This window comes from Mastigoproctus giganteus, chromosome 13, assembly GCF_048544385.1.
Source record: "Mastigoproctus giganteus isolate SK-2022 chromosome 13, ASM4854438v1, whole genome shotgun sequence".
Classification (NCBI taxonomy): Eukaryota; Metazoa; Arthropoda; class Arachnida; order Uropygi; family Thelyphonidae; genus Mastigoproctus; species Mastigoproctus giganteus.
In genome coordinates, this window is record NC_143587.1 from 46,982,204 (window position 1) to 47,001,677 (window position 19,474).

A 19,474-nucleotide genomic window follows, 5' to 3' on the forward strand; every position below is an offset into this window, starting at 1 on the left:
CCCCACAGATCACTGAACACCTCTAAAGGAGTGATCTCAGACTGGGACTTACTAGATGTATCTGAAAAGAAATGCTAGAAGAACTGAAAGAACAAGGAGTTATTCATGTCAAGAGAATCTCCACCAGAAAAGAAGGCAATCTGATCCCTACCCACAATCTGATCTTGATCTTTAATACCGAATCATCCATCATCCATTGAGGCCGGATATCTGGTATGTAATATCAGACCATATGTCCCAAACCCGCTACGGTTTTTCCGATGTCAGAAGTATGGACATTCCCAGACAGCTTGCTGGGGAACCCTTACTTGCGCAAAGTGTGGTTCAGTTGAACACGATTGCTAAAACTGTAATGCTCCTCAATCAGTATGTCCAAACTGCAAAAAAGATCATCCTGCTTATGCTAGAACATGTGAGCGCTGGAAAAGTGAGAAACTTATCCAGAAATATAAAACTGAGCATAATGTTTCTTACCAAGAAGCAAAAAGAATCATCTCACCACCAACTCATGCAAACAGACCTACGTATGCCCAAGCCACCAAAAAATTCCAATCAACCACATCGCAAACTGAACTAACAGTACCCCCAAAAGAGTCTTTGTCGAATTATGTAAAATCTTTGTACAGTGCAACTCAAACCCAAGCAGTCAATACACCAGGTTCCATACCACAAGCAAAACTCCACACTCCGGATCAAGGACTCAAAGAAAAACATATCCTAACTTCTAGTCACCAACAAGAAATGGACACTAAAGAAAAATCAGCAGATGACCCTGTCCTTCAAATTTTTGTTGAAGAAGACACTGACACCGAAAGGCTTTCCTTCCCAAAAAAAGATAAAAATAAAAGTGAAAAACAGAAAACCTCAGCAACCCGAAAATGCTCGGAAAGTCTAACAAGAGATAAATAATGAACAGAATAATACAGTGGAATTGTTGCGGATTCCATGCCAATATCGCTGACCTATACGATCTTTCCTGTAAATACTCACCAATATGTCTCTGCCTTCAAGAGACTTATTTAAAACCACAAAATACACCAAAACTGTCTCATTATAACATTATTAGAAAAGACAGAACCAATCAGAATATTGCACATGGTGGTGTAGCTATTTTAACAAACCCACATATTCGTACCAAACAGGTCTTACTGAACTCCCCCCCCCCCCCTCAAGGCAATAGCAGTCTGTGTAGCTGCTGACATCCATATGACAATCTGCTCCTTATACATCCCACCAAGCTATACCTTCCAACAAAATGATCTCAACAATCTTATACCTCAACTCCCAACACCTTTCCTCATTCTGGGAGACTTAAATGGTCATCACACTCTATGGGGTAACAACAACATCGATCAAAGAGGAAAACTAATTGAACAGTGTCTAGACAATAACAACCTCCTTCTAAACGACGGTTCACCTACATACGTTCACCTTCCTTCAGGAACAAGTACTGCAATAGACATGCCTATCTGTTCAGCAACCTTATATCCTACTCTAAAGTGGACGATAAACAACGATCCACTACATAGCGATCATTTCCCCATAATAATTGAATTACTTAATAAGCCCTCTCATCATCCTACTAAAATTCCACATTGGCTCACTAATAAAGCAGATTGGCAGTCCTATAAAAAATTAACTAAGCTTGATCCTGAAATAATCCAAAATTCCACAACTGATGAAGCAGTTGACTATGTCACAAAAACGACATTACATGCAGCAGAGCAAACCATGCCGAAATCCTCTTCAAAATTACCGATTCATCCAAAAACCTGGTGGAGTGATTGAATGCCTTGTGGCTAAAAAAGAGCAAAGCAAAGCTTGGAATTCTTTTCACCGGAGTCCAACTACAACCAATCTCATTCAATGTAAGTGCGCTAGAGCAAGAGCGAGATATGTTAGACGCTGCAATAAAAAGGCTGCTTGGATCCGCTTCACTTTGACTATCAATCAAGCAACTCCTACACATAAAATTTGGAAAGCAATCAGAAAAATGAGTGACAAATATAAAAGGATACCTCTACCCATCATGGAATGGAGAGGGCAGAATGTAAATGATCCTGTTGGAATTGCCAATATACTAGGTGAAACCTTTGCAAAAACATCAGCAATAGAAAGTTATACAGCGACCTTCAGAAGATTAAAAACAAGTTTAGAAAAACAAAAGTTAAACTTCTCTTCAAAAGGAGATGAACAATACAACTTACCTTTTACCATCCACGAATTACATAGAGCCTTCTCAACATCTACACGCAGTGCTGTAGGACCAGATAATATTCATTATTCCATGATACAGAAACTAAGTACCGAATCATTACAGTTGCTTCATCTATTCAACAGACTCTTCCTGGAAGATAAATTCCCTAATCAATGGCATCATGCTACGGTCCTTGTCTTCCCTAAACCAGGTAAAGACCCTAGAAATCCCACTCATTATAGATCAATCGCCTTGACCAGTTGCATTTGCAAAATTCTCGAAAAGATGGTGAACCGCCGACTGATCTGGTACTTTGAAAATTTCAATCTGCAACATTCGACACAATTCTATGTTCGACAAAACAGATCTACACTAGATATACTAGTCAAACTAGAGAATTCCATTCGGAATGCATTCCTCAGATCGGAACATCATGTGTAAGTATGCATTGATATCAGTAAGGCCTGTGATTCCACATGGAAGTATGGAATACTCCGTGAATCACATTGCCATGGACTTCGGGGTCACCTCCCAATTTTCATACAGAATTTCCTATGCAAGCGTACATTCCAGGTTCAATTTAAAACCTCACTGTCCCAAGTATTTTCACAAGGAGTTCCTCAAGGCTCTGTACTCAGTGCTTCACTTTTTATAATTGCAATAAACACCATTGCCGGACAAATTCCAAACACTATCGATAAAGCACTGTTTGTAGACGACCTTAGTATTTGGTGTCATGCTAAAAACATGAATACTATTGAGAGACAGTTGCAAGGGGCAACAACTAAGATCTGTTCATGGGCTCAGACTAATGGATTTCAACTTTGTCCCAAAAAAACATTTTGCATCCATTTTTGCCGCCAACGCAAACTCCATCCCAATCCAGAGCTACAACTGAATCGCCAACCAATAGCAGTTCATCCCAGCATACGGTTCTTAGGAATCACTTTAGACCATAAACTCACTTTCGTTGAGCATATCAAAAGACTCAGAACATCATGTCAACAAAAACTAAATATCATCCGGGTTCTCTCTGCAACTAATTGGGGAGCTGATCGCCTTACTTTATTACATTAGCATTAGCATTAGTAGAGGCATTTGATGCAAGAAAGCAAGCTTATGCAGCATCAGCCAAAAAAAAAAAAAAAAAAAAAAATCCACTTCACCCCTCTGTTCGTTCAAAATACCTGTCCAGCTGAGCCTTAAACTTATTTAGGCTATCAACCTCCACTACAATGGATGGAAGTCTGTTCCACCAACCAGCCACCCGCTGGCTAAAGGCAAATTTCCGCACGTCTATCCTACATCTGTCTTTCCTCAATTTGAATTTATGCCCTCTCAGGTGACTATTCTGAGCTAGAGGAAGAATCCCATCAGCATTGAGCATGCTCAAACCATTCAAGGCTTTATACACCTCTATCAGATCACCTCGCTGGTGCCTAGTCTCCAGACACTGTAATTTGCAAAACTTAAGCTTTTCTTTGTAAGAGCACCCCTTTGTTCCATTCACTAATCTTGTTGCCCTTCTCTGTACTCGTTCCAGCAGCTCTACATCCTTCTTGAAATGAGGCCTCCAGACCTGTAAACAGTACTCAAGGTGTGGCCTGACAATTGCCTTATACAAGGGAATAATCACCTCCTTATCCCTGCTGGAAAAATTCCTGTATATCATTGACAATACTCCATGAGCTACTCTTGCAGCCCGTCTGCACTGCTCAGAGAACTTCATATCTGCCTGCACAACCACCCCCAAGTCCCTTTCATTCTCTACCACTGTCAGTGTAGTACCACAGAGTTGATACGTTGCTCTGGGGTTGCTGTTTCCCATGTGTAGTACTTTACATTTGTCAATGTTAAACTTCATTTGGCACCTCTCAGCCCATCTGCTCAACCTTTCCAGATCCTGTTGCAGCAGCATAGTGTCAGTAGTGTCCTTGACAACCCTGCCAACCTTTGTATAGTCTGCAAACTTGGACATAAAGCTTGATATACCATCATCAATATCATTTATAAATACAGAAAACAATAATGGACCCAACACTGAGCCCTGAGGGACTCCACTAATAACATTAGTCCCCGATAAGCAGTGTCCATTGATTACCACTCTGTCTTCTCCCCCTCAACCACCCCTTTATCCATAGCAGCAATTTGCCTCCAATGTCACACTGCTCCAATTTGTGTAGCAGTCTTCCATGTGCAACAGTATCAAAAGCCTTTCTAAGATCCAAGTATATAATATCAAAGCTATTCCCTGCATCCAGTTCTTTTGTGACTGCATCATAATATCCAATGAAATTGGTCAGGCAAGACTTCCCCTTAACAAAACCATGCTGTGTCCGAGCTATAACTGAAGTCTTGTCTAAATGATCCTGCAGTGCTTCTTTAACCAGTGCCTCCATTAATTTTCCTGGAACAGAAGTTAAGCTCACAGGTCTATAATTACTTGTGTCAGCCTTTGATCCTCCTTTGTGAATTGGGGTCACATTTGCACATCTCCAGTCTATGGGTACCTCCCCTGAGTCCAAGGAAATTCTCATAATTATGGCTAAGAGTTTGCTTACTTCCTTTGCTGCCTCCTTTAATATAACTGGATAGATCCCATCCACCCCGGGTGCCTTTCTTGTGTTTATCTTCAACAGTTTCTCCTCCACTTTACTCCCAGTTATTTCAAGATTCTGTAGCTTACTGCTAGAGTTGAATACACCTCTGGCATTCCCCTCGCTGAATAACTCCTCATGTGTGAATGTCGAAGCAAAATATTCATTTAGTTTGTTAGCTACCTGAGCAGGATCATCAACAGTTGACCCATCAATATCAAGTGGACCAATCTGATTCATCCCATTCCTTCTAGAGTTTACATAAGTAAAGAACTCTTTGCTGTTTTTCTTTGCATCCCTTGCCAAGGATTTCTCGTAATCTGCCTTCGCCTGCCTAACCTCCTTTGTAACTTGGTTGCATATCAACTTGTATCTATCATAGGCTTCTGTGTCATGTGTTAATTTGTAAGTATCCCATGCATTTTTCTTCTCTGCCATATGCCGCATTAGTTCATCTGACATCCATTTTGGCCTAAACCTTGAACAATATTTCTTAGTTGGTATGTAAAGCCTAGTAGCTTCCAAGATAAGTTCTTTGAATGCTTCCCATTTTGAATTTGCTGTTGGTAACATCATCAGTTGGTCCCACTGTATAGAATTTAAATACTGTCTCAGTCCATCGTAGTCGCCTTTACGGAAGCAATAACCCTTCCCTTTACCCCTAATGGTAGTTACCTCTTTGAGTAAATCCCACTTCAGCACACTGTGATCACTGCTACCTAGTGGTTCATTTATCTGCAGATTCTTAATGCATGAAGAATCACTGCTGATAATCAAATCAAGAGTATTACTCCCTCTAGTTGCCTCCCGAACATGCTGATGTAGAAAACAATCATCCAGTAAATCCACAAAAGCCCTGCTAGTGTGTGAGTGACCAGCGTCCAAATTCCAGTCAATATCTGGGAAATTAAAATCTCCCATTATAAAACTCTCTGATTTACTGGCCCACTCTATTTCCCTGTACAGTTTCTTATTATACTCATCAGAGTCATTAGGCCTATAGCACACTCCTACTCTCAATTTTGATCTCCCAATGCTTATGTCACACCAAACTGACTCAGCACTGCACTTACGGTTATATAGAGCATTAATAAGATCGAAACTTGACTATGGAGCACCAGTCTATAGTTCAGCAAGACCTAGTGCCCTTTGCTGGCTTGACCCTATCCATCATAGTGGAATATGCGTTGCTTTAGGAGCGAGCATATCTCATGTCTCCAATACATAGATTATATGCTGAAGCACACGAACCTCCTCTCTTGATCAGGCGACAACAACTGATACTACGTTATGCCTATAAAATTAGATCTATGCCAGAACACCCAAACTGGCTGATAATTTTCACATCACAGCACAGCAGGTTATACCAAAACTGCCCTAATGCTGATCGTTCTTTGGGTATGAGAATAAAACACCTCTTAGAAGAACTAAATTTAAGCTTAGACAATGTGGCACATAGCCTCCCATCCTCTCCTGCTTCTTGGAATATCATTCCACCCTCATGTGACTTACATCTGCATGAATGGAATAAATCTACATTGCATAGAGAAAACGTCTTGACTATACCATGCAGTAGTGGACCAGTTTCCCAACTTTGTCATAGTACATACTGATGGATCAAAGAATGATGTCCACGTTGGATTCGCCCCAGTTTTTCCAAACATCACATTAGCTTATCAGTTATCACGTGAGTTCAGTATATTTTTCGCCTAACTAATAGCAATTCAGGTTGCACTGAATCATATTGAGTTCTCTGATATTAACAACAGCATAATTTTCACAGATTCTTTAAGTGCACTTCAATCACTAAAAAACACCATGAAAATCACTCACCCAGTCGTGAAAAGAATAGTCAGCTCTTTACATACCTTATCAGAACCTGGAAAAAACATACACTTCTGCTGGGTCCCAGGACATGTGGCAATTCCTGGAAATGAACTAGCGGACAATGCTGCCAAATTAGCTCATCTACCACCCGAGAACAAGTGGAAAGTGTCTCATCAAGACTATCGACCAATAATCCAGGAAAAATGCATGTGCCAATGGCAGTTATGGGAAAATCAACCTAATAATAAGCTTCGAAGTATCAAGCCAAACCTTGAGCAATGGCCTTCCAGCTTTAGTTCAATCCAACATCAGGAGGTAATATTGGCTTGTCTGTGAATAGGTCACACAAATATCACTCATAGTTATCTTTTAAAAGGAGAGATACCCCCTCAATGTCATCACTGTAATACAATGCTCTCAGTGAAACACATTCTGGTTGAATGCACAAAATATACAAGAGAACGCCAGAATCTTTGCATTTCAGCCACAACAAAAGATGCTACACTTACCTCACTTTTAAACAATGAAACAAATGTGTAAAGCTTTTATAACTTCTCAAGATTATTAAAGTATATCACCTCCTTTAGTTAGCTAAAAAAAATTACTTTCTGGTTCCTTTTTTCCATTTTCTCTATTTTTTTTGAGAGGAAATGGCATGCATAGTTGCCATATGTATGGCGCACTATGGTCGTAGTTGCCAATGCGCCCAATAAATCCTGAAACAAACAAACAAACAAACAAACAAGCTTTCCTGGAAGTGGAACAGAATCCTTATGGAAACAATCACTTCCCTGTTATATGTACCATAGTGGACAGACAACCTTGTCATCCATTTAGAATCGTACAGTCGAAGTATGATCAAGTAGATTGGAGTACATTCTCATGGCTTGCAGAATTTGATCCAGTACAAATGTAACAGGAATCAATTGATGAAGCAGTGAAGTATATCACAGTGTATCAATTGATGAAGCAGTGAAGTATATCAGAGTGTATCAATTCATGAAGCAGTGAAGTATATCACAGAGTGTATCAATTGATGAAGCAGTGAGGTACAGTAAACCCCTGCCATTCGCGGTTTCGCGTATTCGCAATCGCTGATTTAATATAAAATGAAACCTAAAAAAATGTGAATTTTAAAGCGCCGTGAATATTTTCCGCCAAAAAAAAACACGGGCCTGGCTACAATTATCTTTCCAGTTTCAAAACAGCGTTCAGTGGGTGGGGGGAGAGGGGTGACAAAATCGTGAGTGTGGATGTTTCTCCCTAATCCTTTATCAATATGTGTTATGCGCTTGTTATGGAAGGTTTCGTCGTTTGCTTTTAATTTATATGCTTATAAATTGAATAAATTTATAAATTGATATGCTTACAAAAGTGATAAATCTACCGTTTTGCAGTGTAAAAACAGACTTTTTCGAGTGTGTTAACGGAAGAAAGTGCCTTTATTGTGGACAAATTCTTTTTTACCCGTACAAAAATATGACTACGAATAACAAGGGAAATGTGAAAATATCAAGGAAGGTGATGACATTAGCGAATAAAATTGAGTTACTAGACAAAATTTCTAATGGTGAAAGTGTCTCTTCAGTGGCAAAACATTATAAAATCAATGAGTCAACGGTACGATCAATCAAAAAATCGGAAGAAAAAATCCGCCGTAGTGTCTGTGAAACCGCTCTTATTGCTTCAAAAATTTGCTTTGTAACTTGTGAGGTTAAATTAGAAAAAAATGGAAAAAGCTTTAAATATGTGGATAGAAGACCGAACTCAAAATAAATTCCGTTAAGTTCACTTATCATTCGTGAAAAGGCAAAACTCCTTTATCAACACTTTAGCGAAACTGGTGATAGCACTGGCGGGATACGTTTTTTAGCTAGCAAAGGTGCTGGAATGAAAGATTTGTTTGAAATTTCTAATAAATATTACATTTAATATTAAATTGTGTCTTATTTTCATTTCAATGCCATATGCTTGCATTTCACTATGTACTATCATATTATGAAGGTACATATAATACATAGACAAAATTTTAGACTAGTTTTTCCTATATATTTCATATTTTGGAACGGAACCCCTTTATTACTATGGGAGCCATAACTCAGTATTCGCGTTTTCGGTATTCGCGACATTTCTCAGGAACGTAACCCCCGTGAATAGCGGGGGTTTACTGTATATCACAGAGTGTATCAATTGATGAAGCAGTGAAGTATATCAGTGTATTATCCATGCAGCGAAAATTGCAATTCCAAAAACATCCTCCCAATTTCCACATTTTCCAAAGCCATGGTTGAACCAAGAGTATAAAAAAGCAAGGAAGTTATGAAATTGGGCCTAGGAAAAATTCTGACATTACCCCACCACCGAAAAGCCAAAAGAAATGCTGGGTAAAGTTTACATCTTCAATTAACCAGATGACTAGTGCCAAAGTCGTCTGGGATAAAATTTGGAAAGTGAAGGGTAAATACACATCACTACCCTCATCTATGTTACAGCATAATGGTTGTACATTAGCAGACCCAATTGCTATAGCCAACACTCTAGGAGAAGTATTCTCCAACATATCTGCTGAAACTTCATATTCTGCAGAGTTCCTGGTTTTAAAGAAGCAAGTAGAAACAAAAACTCAACTTTTCTTCAAGCAAAGCTGAGCCATATAACCTGCCTTTCAGTCAAGTGGAATTAACCATGGCACTTGCTACCTCAAAAGCCAGTGCTGCAGGACCAGATGATATTCAGTATGAGATTAGCATTAGCATTAGTAGAGGCATATGTTCCAAGAAAGCAAGCTTATGCAGCATCAGCCAAAAAAAAAAAAACACAAGCTCCCATTTCACCCCTCCGTTCATTCCAAGTTCCTGTCCAGCTCAGCCTTAAAATTTATTTAGGCTATCAACTTCCACAACACAGGATGGAAGTCTGTTCCACCAACCAACCACCTGCTGGCTAAAGGCAAACTTCCGCACATCTATCCTACATCTGTCTTTCCTCAATTTGAATTTATGCCCTCTCAAATGATTATTCCGAGGAAGAATTCCATCAGCTTTGAGCATGCTCAAACCATTCAAGGCCTTATACACCTCAATCAGATCACCTTGCAGGTGCCTAGTCTCCAGACACTGTAATTTGCAAAATTTAAGCCTTTCTTCGTAAGAGCAACCTTTTGTTCCATTCACTAATCTTCTCTGTACTTGTTCCAACAGCTCTACATCCTTCTTAAAATGAGGCCTCCAGATCTGTATACAGTACTCAAGGTGTGGCCAAACTATTGCCTTATATAAAGGGATAATCACCTCCTTATCCCTGCTAGAAAAATTGCTGTATATTAGCATTAGCATTAGTAGCATTAGTAGAGGCATTTGATGCAAGAAAGCAAGCTTATGCAGCATCAGCCAAAAAAAAAAAAAAAAAAACCACTTCACCCCTCTGTTCGTTCAAAATACCTGTCCAGCTGAGCCTTAAACTTATTTAGGCTATCAACCTCCACCACAAGGGATGGAAGTCTGTTCCACCAACCAACCACCCGCTGGCTAAAGGCAAATTTCCGCACGTCTATCCTACATCTGTGTTTCCTCAATTTGAATTTATGCCCTCTCAGGTGATTTTTCTGAGCTAGAGGAAGAATCCCATCAGCATTGAGCATGCTTAAACCATTCAAGGCTTTATACACCTCTATCAGATCACCTCGCTGGTGCCTAGCCTCCAGACACTGTAATTTGCAAAACTTAAGCCTTTCTTCGTAAGAGCACCCCTTTGTTCCATTCACTAATCTTGTTGCCCTTCTCTGTACTCGTTCCAGCAGCTCTACATCCTTCTTGAAATGAGGCCTCCAGACCTCATTTCAAGAAGGATATCATTGACAAGACACTATGAGCTACTCTTGCAGACCGTCTGCACTGCTCAGAAAACTTCATATCTGCCTCCACAATTACCCCCAGGTCCTTTTCATTCTCTACCACTGTCAGTGTAGTACCACAGAGTTGACACGGCACTCTGGGGTTGCTGCTTCCCATATGTAGTACTTTACATTTGTCAATGTTAAACTTCATTTGCCACCTCTCAGCCCATCTGCTCAACCTTTCTAGATCCTGTTGCAGCAGCATACTGTCATTAGTGTCCTTAACAACCCTGCCAACCTTCATATCACCTGCAAACTTGGACATTAAGCTTGATATACCATCATCAATATCATTTATAAATACAGAAAACAACAATTTACCCAATACTGAACCCTGAGGGACTCCACAAATAACATTAGTCCACGATGAGCAGTGTCCATTGATTACCACACTGTCTTCCCCCACTCAACCATCCCTTTATCCATAGCAGCAATTTGCCTCCAATGCCACACTGCTCCAATTTGTGCAGCAATCTTCCATGTGCAATAGTATCAAAAGCCTTTCTAAGATCCAAATATATAATAGCATAGTTATTCCCTGCATCCAGTTCCTTTGTGACCACATCATAGTATCCAATCAAATTGGTCAGGCAAGACTTTCCCTTAACAAAACCATGCTGTGTCTGAGCTATAATTGAAGTCTTGTCCAGAAGTTAAACTAACAGGTCTATAATTACTTGTGTTGCCCTTTGATCCTCCTTTGTGAATTGGGGTCACATTTGCACATCTCCAGTCCATGAGTACTTCGCCTGAGTCCAAAGAAGCTCTCATAATTATGGCTAAGGGTTTGCTTACTTCCTTTGCTGCCTCCTTTAATATAACTGGATGGATCCCGTCCACCCCGGGTGCCTTTCTTACGTTTATCTTCAACAATTTCTCCTCCACTTTCCTCTCAGTTATTACGAAATCATCCAGCTCACTACCAGAGTTTAACTCACCTCTGCCATTCCATTCCCTGAATAACTCCTCATGGGTGAATGTAGATGCAAAATACTCATTTAGTTTGTTAGCCACCTGAGCAGGATCATCAACAGTTGAACCATCAATATCCAGAGTACCAATCTGATTCATCCCTTTCCTTTTAGAGTTTACATAGGTAAAGACCTCTTTATTCTTTTTCATTGCATCCCTTGCCAAGGATTTCTCACAATCTGCCTTTGCCTGCCTAATCTCCTTTGTGACTTGATTACAGACCAGCTTATATCTATCATAGGATAAAATACCTTCCATCTCACTCTTTAGAGCTGTTGCTACATCTCTACAACCAAATTTATTTGGAAGATCAGTTTCCCGATTCTTGGCACAGGGCAATCATTCTCGCAATTCCCGAAGCCAGAAAGGACCCCAGAATTCCTAACAATTACCATCCTATTGCTCTGACCAGTTGCTTATTTAAGGTTTTGGGAAAAAATGGTGAATGTTCACCTTATATATTACCTTAAGGCAAATGACCATTTGAACAAGATTCAGTTCATCTTCCGAAGAAATCAGTGCACTCTGGACCATTTAATCTGATTGGAAACAGCGATTTGCGATGCATTTATAAAATGTGAGCACTTGGTATCAGTTTTCTTTGACATGGAAAAGCTTTTTCCATGTCAAAGAAAACTGATACCTTTACTGACAAAACCTGGAGATATGGTGTTTTAAAAGATCTCTATTTATTTGATCTTAGATTTGTTAACAATAATAACCTTCCTATTTTTTTAAGAATTTTTTTATCAAAATGACTTTTCCAGGTTTGTGTTAGATCCAGTGTATCTCGCTTCTTTTGCCAAGAGGAAGGAGTTCCCCAAGGCACTGCCCTTAGCATACACTGAGAGCAGTTCCCCAAGGCACTGCCCTCAGTGTATGCTATGTGCAATCAAAGTTAACTCCATTACAAAACAGCCTCCTCCTTCAGTAGATAGTGCTCTGTATGTAGATGATTTTAGTATTTTTTGTCACTCCTGCGGCATGAGAGTTATTGAATGACAATTGCAACAAGCATTTAACCAACTTAGTTCCTGGGCATTAGCCCAATGGGTTTAGGTTTTCTGCTCAAAAGACCATTTGTGTGCATTTCTGCCTCAAATGGAATCTACATCCCGACCCAGAACTAAGACTTGGACAGAATTCAATTCCTGTGGTAGCAGAAACAGTTTTTTGGATTCATCTTTGATCAAAAGCTGAACTTTCACCACCGTATTTGTCAACTCAGAGTAAAATGCATGAGGTTTGAACGTGCTCAGTGCTACCTCCTCTAACTTTTGGGGTGCAGATAGAAGCACATTGCATCTTTACTGATCACTTGTCCATTCTAAACTTGATTATGGTTCCCAAGCCTATTCTTCTGCTCTATGGTGGATTGGATCAAGTCGATGGCTTGATCCAATCCACCATAGAGCCGTCCAGATCACCATAGGGGCATTTCGTACTTCACCTGTCCAAAGTCTGTACGTGGAAGCCAATGAACCACCATTGATGCTTCAACGTCAGCAGTTGTCATACAATATGCCATAAAAATAAAATCCCTGCCTGACCATCCTATGTGGAATCTGTTTATATGCTGTAGTGAGAAAATCTATATAATACATTAAAACTGTCAGTCTGCCCTTTGGTATCAGGATTCAAGAGCTATTTCGTGATATTAACTTTACATATTGTGATTTTTGAATGTTTCTCACCAACCACATATTAAAATAAAACACAGAAACTGAAATTTTAAAAACTATATATTTACAATTAAAATAACTTTACAACTAAAAATATAAGAATATTTAAAATATATATATACATCAAATAAAATACATTAAAATACCAGGTTAAGAGCGATAAAACCGACCGTAGCTTTTGAAGGCTCCTGCCTTCTTCAGCAGTAGCTTCCTTGTACTGCGGTACATCCTAAGGTACCAGCAGGTTCACGGTCTAAATCACGTGTTTCATCACCACGTGTTCTATTTTCCTATGTACTGGAACTGGCTCAGGAGTGCATCATATGAAATCGTCCATCCCTTCTGAGGATTGTAGCCTCAAAGAGGGGATGAATCTGCAAACCTTTGTCTCTGTTAATGTTTTCTGTCGAATTAATCCGTAAACTCTCGAGCCATTTGCCGTCCCAGAACCTATGCGCCTAATCAGTGATGATAGCTTCGTCCGGGGAGATCTGGTGTTGCTTCTCCCAAAAATGCTCGGCCACGGTGGACTTACCGTAGTCTGCATTCCTTATTGCCTTAGTGTGCTCCCCCAGACGTTCTTTGAGACGATGCTTTGTTTCTCCTATATTACATTCCGAATTCAGCGTCAAAGATAGTAAAGATTTTGTGTGCTTCATGAGAAGTCAGCACATAGAAGAAAATGAAACTATGATGTGTTTCGATGTGACATCACTTTTTACGTGTATTCCTATCGACCATGGAGTACTTTGTGCATACATGGCCTTGCAGAAGGAGACCACTTTGAGTAGTAGAATGCAATTAAGCTTAGAAGATATTTGTAAAGGTATTGAACTATGCCTCTCAAGCACCACCATGATTTTTGGTAATATTATGTATAAGCAGGTTAACAATACAGCCATAGGCTCCACCATTAGTGCAATTATAGCTAATCTAGCTATGGAGGAGCTCGAGGCTAAAATATTTAATGGTCGAGATCTCCCTATGTGTCCATGGAAGAGATTTGTGGATGATACATTCTCAATCATTCAAAAGGGGAGTGAAAATCAAGTGTTGAATTTTTTAAATGGCTTCTCCCCATTCATACAATTACTTCGGAGGTAGAGGAAAAAGGAATTTTGCTGTTCCTAGATGTATTGGTCTGTAGAGAAGGCCAACAACTAAAAACTAAAGTCTATAGGAAACCGATGTGCAAAGGCCAGTACTTGCACTATAATTCTGCTCAGACCAATCATCATAGGAACAGTGTGGTCAGAGCGTTAATAGACAGGGAAAAATTGCACTGTAGTACCTCCGAGGATAGGAAAGAAGAATATGAATGTGTCATAGCAGATCTTACAAAGTGTGGCTATCCCCAGAGGATTATACAAAAGTATATTGGAGAAAATCAGAGGAGAGGTGAACCCTTCACACCAATAGCTACTGCATACATTCCCTACTATCCAGGCATAACTGAGCATATATCTAGGGTACTAAGAAATTATCAGATGTGTTGTGTGCAGATTCCAGGCCGGAAGCTGCACACAATTATATCACAAGTAAAAGACCCCATTCAAAAAGAGAATGCTAGTGGGGTCGTTTACAGTATTAAATGCCCGGATTGTGGGGAATGTTATATAGGGGAAACAAAGCGTCATCTCAAAGAACATCCGGGGGAGCACACTAAGGCAATAAGGAATGCAGACTACGGTAAGTCCGCTGTGGCCGAGCATTTTTGGGAGAAACAACACCAGATCTCTCCAGACGAAGCTATCATCACTGATCGGACGTATAGGTTCTGGGACTGCAAGTGGCTCAAGAGTTTGCTGATTAATTTGATAGAAAACATTAATGGAGACAAAGGTTTGTGGATTCATCCCCTCTTTGAGGCTACGATGGATGATTTCATATGATGCGCTCCCGAGCCGCTTCCCGTCCCAGTACACAGGAGAATAGAACACGTGGTGATGAAACACGTGATTTAGACCATGAACCTGCTGGTACTTAGGATGCACCGCAGTACAGGGAAGCTACCGCTGAAGAAGGCAGGAGCCTTCGAAAGCTACGGTCAGTTTTATCGCTCTTAACCCAGTATTTTAATGTATTTTATTTGATGTATATATATATATTTTTTTTAAATATTCTTATATTTTTAGTTGAAAAGTTATTTTAATTGTAAATATATAGTTTTTAAAATTTCAGTTTCTGTGTTTAATTTTAATATGTGGTTGGTGAGAAACATTTAAAAATCACAATATGAATTTACCCAACTCCAGAGGCCTGTTTGAGGAATTAACTTTACATTGGATAATGTATCCATGTCAGCCAAGCAAGTCCTTCCTCCTTGGAATATACAATATCTATCTTATGACTTTATCTTAGGAACTGGCTGAAAGCTGACACATCACCATGTATATCGTATATTCCAACTCTTTGCAGCACATCATGCCAAATACCCAGATTTCTTGCTGGGATATACAGATGGCTCAAAATCTGAAGAGTTTGCAGGATCTGCTTGTGTTTTCCCAAGAAAAACAATATACAGTCGCATTCCATATGAATGTAGTATATACATTGCAGAGCTATGTGCAATAGAACTGACCTTGGATCATATAAAGTCCAATGAGTGCCAAAGGTGCATGTTATATACCGGCTCCCTAAGCATATTACAGGCCTTATCCAGTATGAGAAGCACTCACCCAGTATTGTGTTGGGTTCAGTAAATATTACACTCCCTCTCAGAGTTAAACTTTGATATTCATTTTTGCTGGATCCCTAGCCATGTTGGTATTAGAGGCAATGACTTGGCAGATGCAGCAGCAAAATCAGCAATGCCACAAAATCACATCTGCTTGTCAGTCCCATATACTGACTACAAGCAACTAATCTGCAAAAAAATTAAGCGCACATTGGCAAGAATCTTAGACTGGGTGCCCTACCTACAAGCTAAATGAAATTTAGCCTGTAATAATGCATTGGCATTCTAGTCAGTGCAGGGTTTGCTGGGAGGAAGTAGTTCTTGCTTGGCTATGCATAAGATATTCTCACCTGACGCATTCGTATTTCCTGAGGGCTGATGATTGTCCTGTGTGTAGATATTGTAACATAATTTTAACTATTCATTATATTTTAGTAGAATGTAAGTCTTACAGTAACGAACGCTGTTTGTTTTTTTGTTTTAGCTATCTGTCTGAGCCTTATACATTCGGGCAGATTTTATTGGATGACGACAATATGTCAGATGTTTCAAGTTTTTACAACTGATTAATCTATAGAGTTTTTTTATTTAGATTGCTTTAATATTTAATATATTATAAATGTTTAATATATTATAAAACTCCTAATAACCAACCAAATTCTTAGGTGGTAGATGACTTTCATCAACCGGTGAAATACCACCACTTTGCTTATTGGAGGCTTGAAGTGGTGAAACCCATGTTTAGTCACTAGAACAAAGTTTGCGGCATCCCCCTCCCCCCATACTTCTCCTTCAACCCATGCACGGTACTAAGTACTATAGGTTTTGATACCTTTCGTGTTTGGGGTTTCCATAAAATAAAAAAACCAAAAAAAACCAATTAGGTGGCCACACTCAAGGTGGTGGAGAATGAAAGAAATCTGGGAGTAATTGTAAAGTCAGATATAGTTTTTTGAACGGTGCAGACTGTCTCTAGGACAGCTCCTGGGGTTCTGTCAATGATATACAATAACTTTTGCCATCAAGGACAAGTAGGTGATTATCCCATTTTATAAGGCAATGGTTAGGGCACATCTTGAGTACTGCATACAGGTCATTTTAAGAAAGAGAGGGATTGCTCGGATACAGATGACAAGAAGAGCAACCAGACCAATCAAGAATACAAAGGGATATTCTTAGTACAAAAGACTTAATTTCTGAAAATTGCAGCATTTTTAAACTAGGCACTTGCAAGAAGATCCCCTGATTGAAGTATTTAAGGCTTTCAAGGGATTGATTAAATTTGATGATGATGATGGTATTCTAATTCTTTCTCAAACAAAGCACAGAAGGGTACATGAACTAAAATTGAAAAAGCTTGTCTGTGGGATAGATGTACCAAAATTTCCTTTCAGCCATCGAGTAATTGATTGTTGGAACAAATTACTATTTTGTGTTGTGGAAGGGTAGCTCAAATGAATTTGAATTAGACATATTATTGGAGGGGTTGGACAGATGAAGTGGGTAGGTTTTTTTTTTTTGTTGATGCTGTATAAACTTGCTTCCTTCAATCATTTACCAGTATTACTGATAGTAATACTTATACTTAAATTTTCAGAGAGTGGTGGTAACATAAAGTATAAACATAAAGCAGTCTCTGCCAAATTTTAGTTTTTGAAGGCATAATTGCACAAACTTTGGCATTATTCCAACAAAACAAATTAGGTATTTTTTGCAAAAAAAAACATTTGTAATTTAAGTATTTCAATGAAAAAATATTGCTATTCATTCTTCCTCTTATATTTATGAAATCATTAATATCCTTTTGTGCAAGATTGTGATAAAATGAACATTCTGCATGAGTGAAATAAAAATATAATGTAGTCCTTTGCTTTGTGTACCCATCCTTCATTGCACTCATTTTTATTTTTCTTGTAAATAACCTTTTTAGCATATTATTACTTGCATGTGTATTGTTATTAAGAAATGGTACTTGCAAATTGATGCCCTCTAAATTCCTTAGCAAATTTTAAAAAATTACCATGGACCAGTGTATAGTATTCCAGCTTATATCATATGTAGCACAAAACTTGTCCAACTATGTCAGTTCACATCCCCCCCCCCCCCCCCAAATTGTAAAATGCGGTGATATGTTGCTTTTTTCTTGTCCCTTTTGTTGAAGCTCCATTTTTACCACCATGATGCACACTGTTTGTCAGAATAACACTAGCCTTTTTTGGTAACATGGAATACTATTGGATACTTTGCTGTAATGCAAATACACTGGAAGTTAGCCAGTTTACTGTTTGTTGCTACAAGTTTACTGGGTTTTTTTCTGTGATAATTACATAAGTGGTGACCTTTGGGAAAGCTTTTGTGTAATGAAAAACATTATATTGTGATTAAATGCAGTATTTCACTACACAAACTGTACTTTGCTGGACACGGTGAACAATATCACTTGACACATAAACAATATCATGTAGCCTCACAGGTCCCATTAGCTTACACAAAAGAAACAACAATATAAATGGGCAAAAAAAAAAAAAAAAGCAGCACATACAAGTCTAAAAACACTTAAGAAGGAATAAAAAGTAGCACTTATTAATTCCCAACCAGTGAGTTATAAGGATTAAATATTTTCCTGCATGGCCTGTTGGGCAGCCCAATTCTACTGCCTGGTGAAATGGGCTGTCTATATCAGAAAAACAATATTAGGTTTCTAGAATTAATTTTGAACAACAAAAAAAAAAAAAAAAACTAACCATTATTAGACCTTATTAAAATTGAATGAGAGGTGGTAAAAGTGTATGAGAAATGATATCCTGCATACCCTCTTTTCTAATTCTTGGAGAGCAATTATTTCACTCTATTTAGAATATATAGGCAATTGTTTACTCCTCATGATCTCAGCGTCCCATTATATGATTCAGCTAGAGACTTAATTCAAAAATATTATGAATTTTTGAATCATGTTAATGTGGTTTTTCTCTAGTTTCATAGGCACTTGTGGTTTTTAAAACTATGTACCCTTTATAAAGTAATTAAAAACATACCTAAATATCTGATTTTTCTCTCTTTAGGGAAATGGAATTACTGTATTCTTTGTCAACATTCCAACTTTGAATCCCCTCGAAACAAGAACTTTTGAGATAGAGCTGAGAGAGGTGAGTGAAATATTAAAAGGTTATCTTTTAGACTTTGAAAATGTTCTTAATTTGGTATTTAGCATATGTTCTTACTTTTTATAAAAGCTGAAACCAGTTTCGGTAAGATTGTCAGTTTTAAGGTTAAATATTACCAGTTATTTTACCAGAGAAAAATATTCTGTAAGTTATAAGGATCATTAATTTTGCTTACTTTGTAAGCATCCATTCTTTAAAATATTTTATTTGTTTTCTATAACTTAATTACAAAAGTTACACAGAACTATTCTTGAAGAAGTAATGCTCACTAAGGGAAGATAGCATTGTTAGAAGTAATGCTTACAAAATTAAATGAATTTAGCTTTCTTTTGGCCAGTGGGTCTGTGCGACAAAGAGAGGGAGGTTGCTAGTTTCTTTAATCATTGGAAGAGCAGTGGCAACTTTTGATAAGTCTGCTTAAAGAGGGTAGAAGTAGTGAGAAAAGCAATAATCACTAGTGTGT

The 19,474-nt window shown here is 38.6% G+C and overlaps 1 protein-coding gene across 11 annotated transcripts in view; it reads left to right on the forward strand.

Annotated features, from left to right (window-relative positions):
• Positions 1-19,474, forward strand: part of trol (terribly reduced optic lobes) — a 1,731,230-nt gene that overhangs the window by 1,094,944 nt on the left and 616,812 nt on the right. For all 11 annotated transcript variants that reach the window (XM_090387691.1, XM_090387694.1, XM_090387699.1 and 8 more), the window contains one exon: positions 18,910-18,993. In XM_090387691.1, the coding sequence (XP_090243817.1) occupies positions 18,910-18,993 (84 nt within the window). The remainder of the gene's footprint in view (positions 1-18,909; positions 18,994-19,474) is intronic.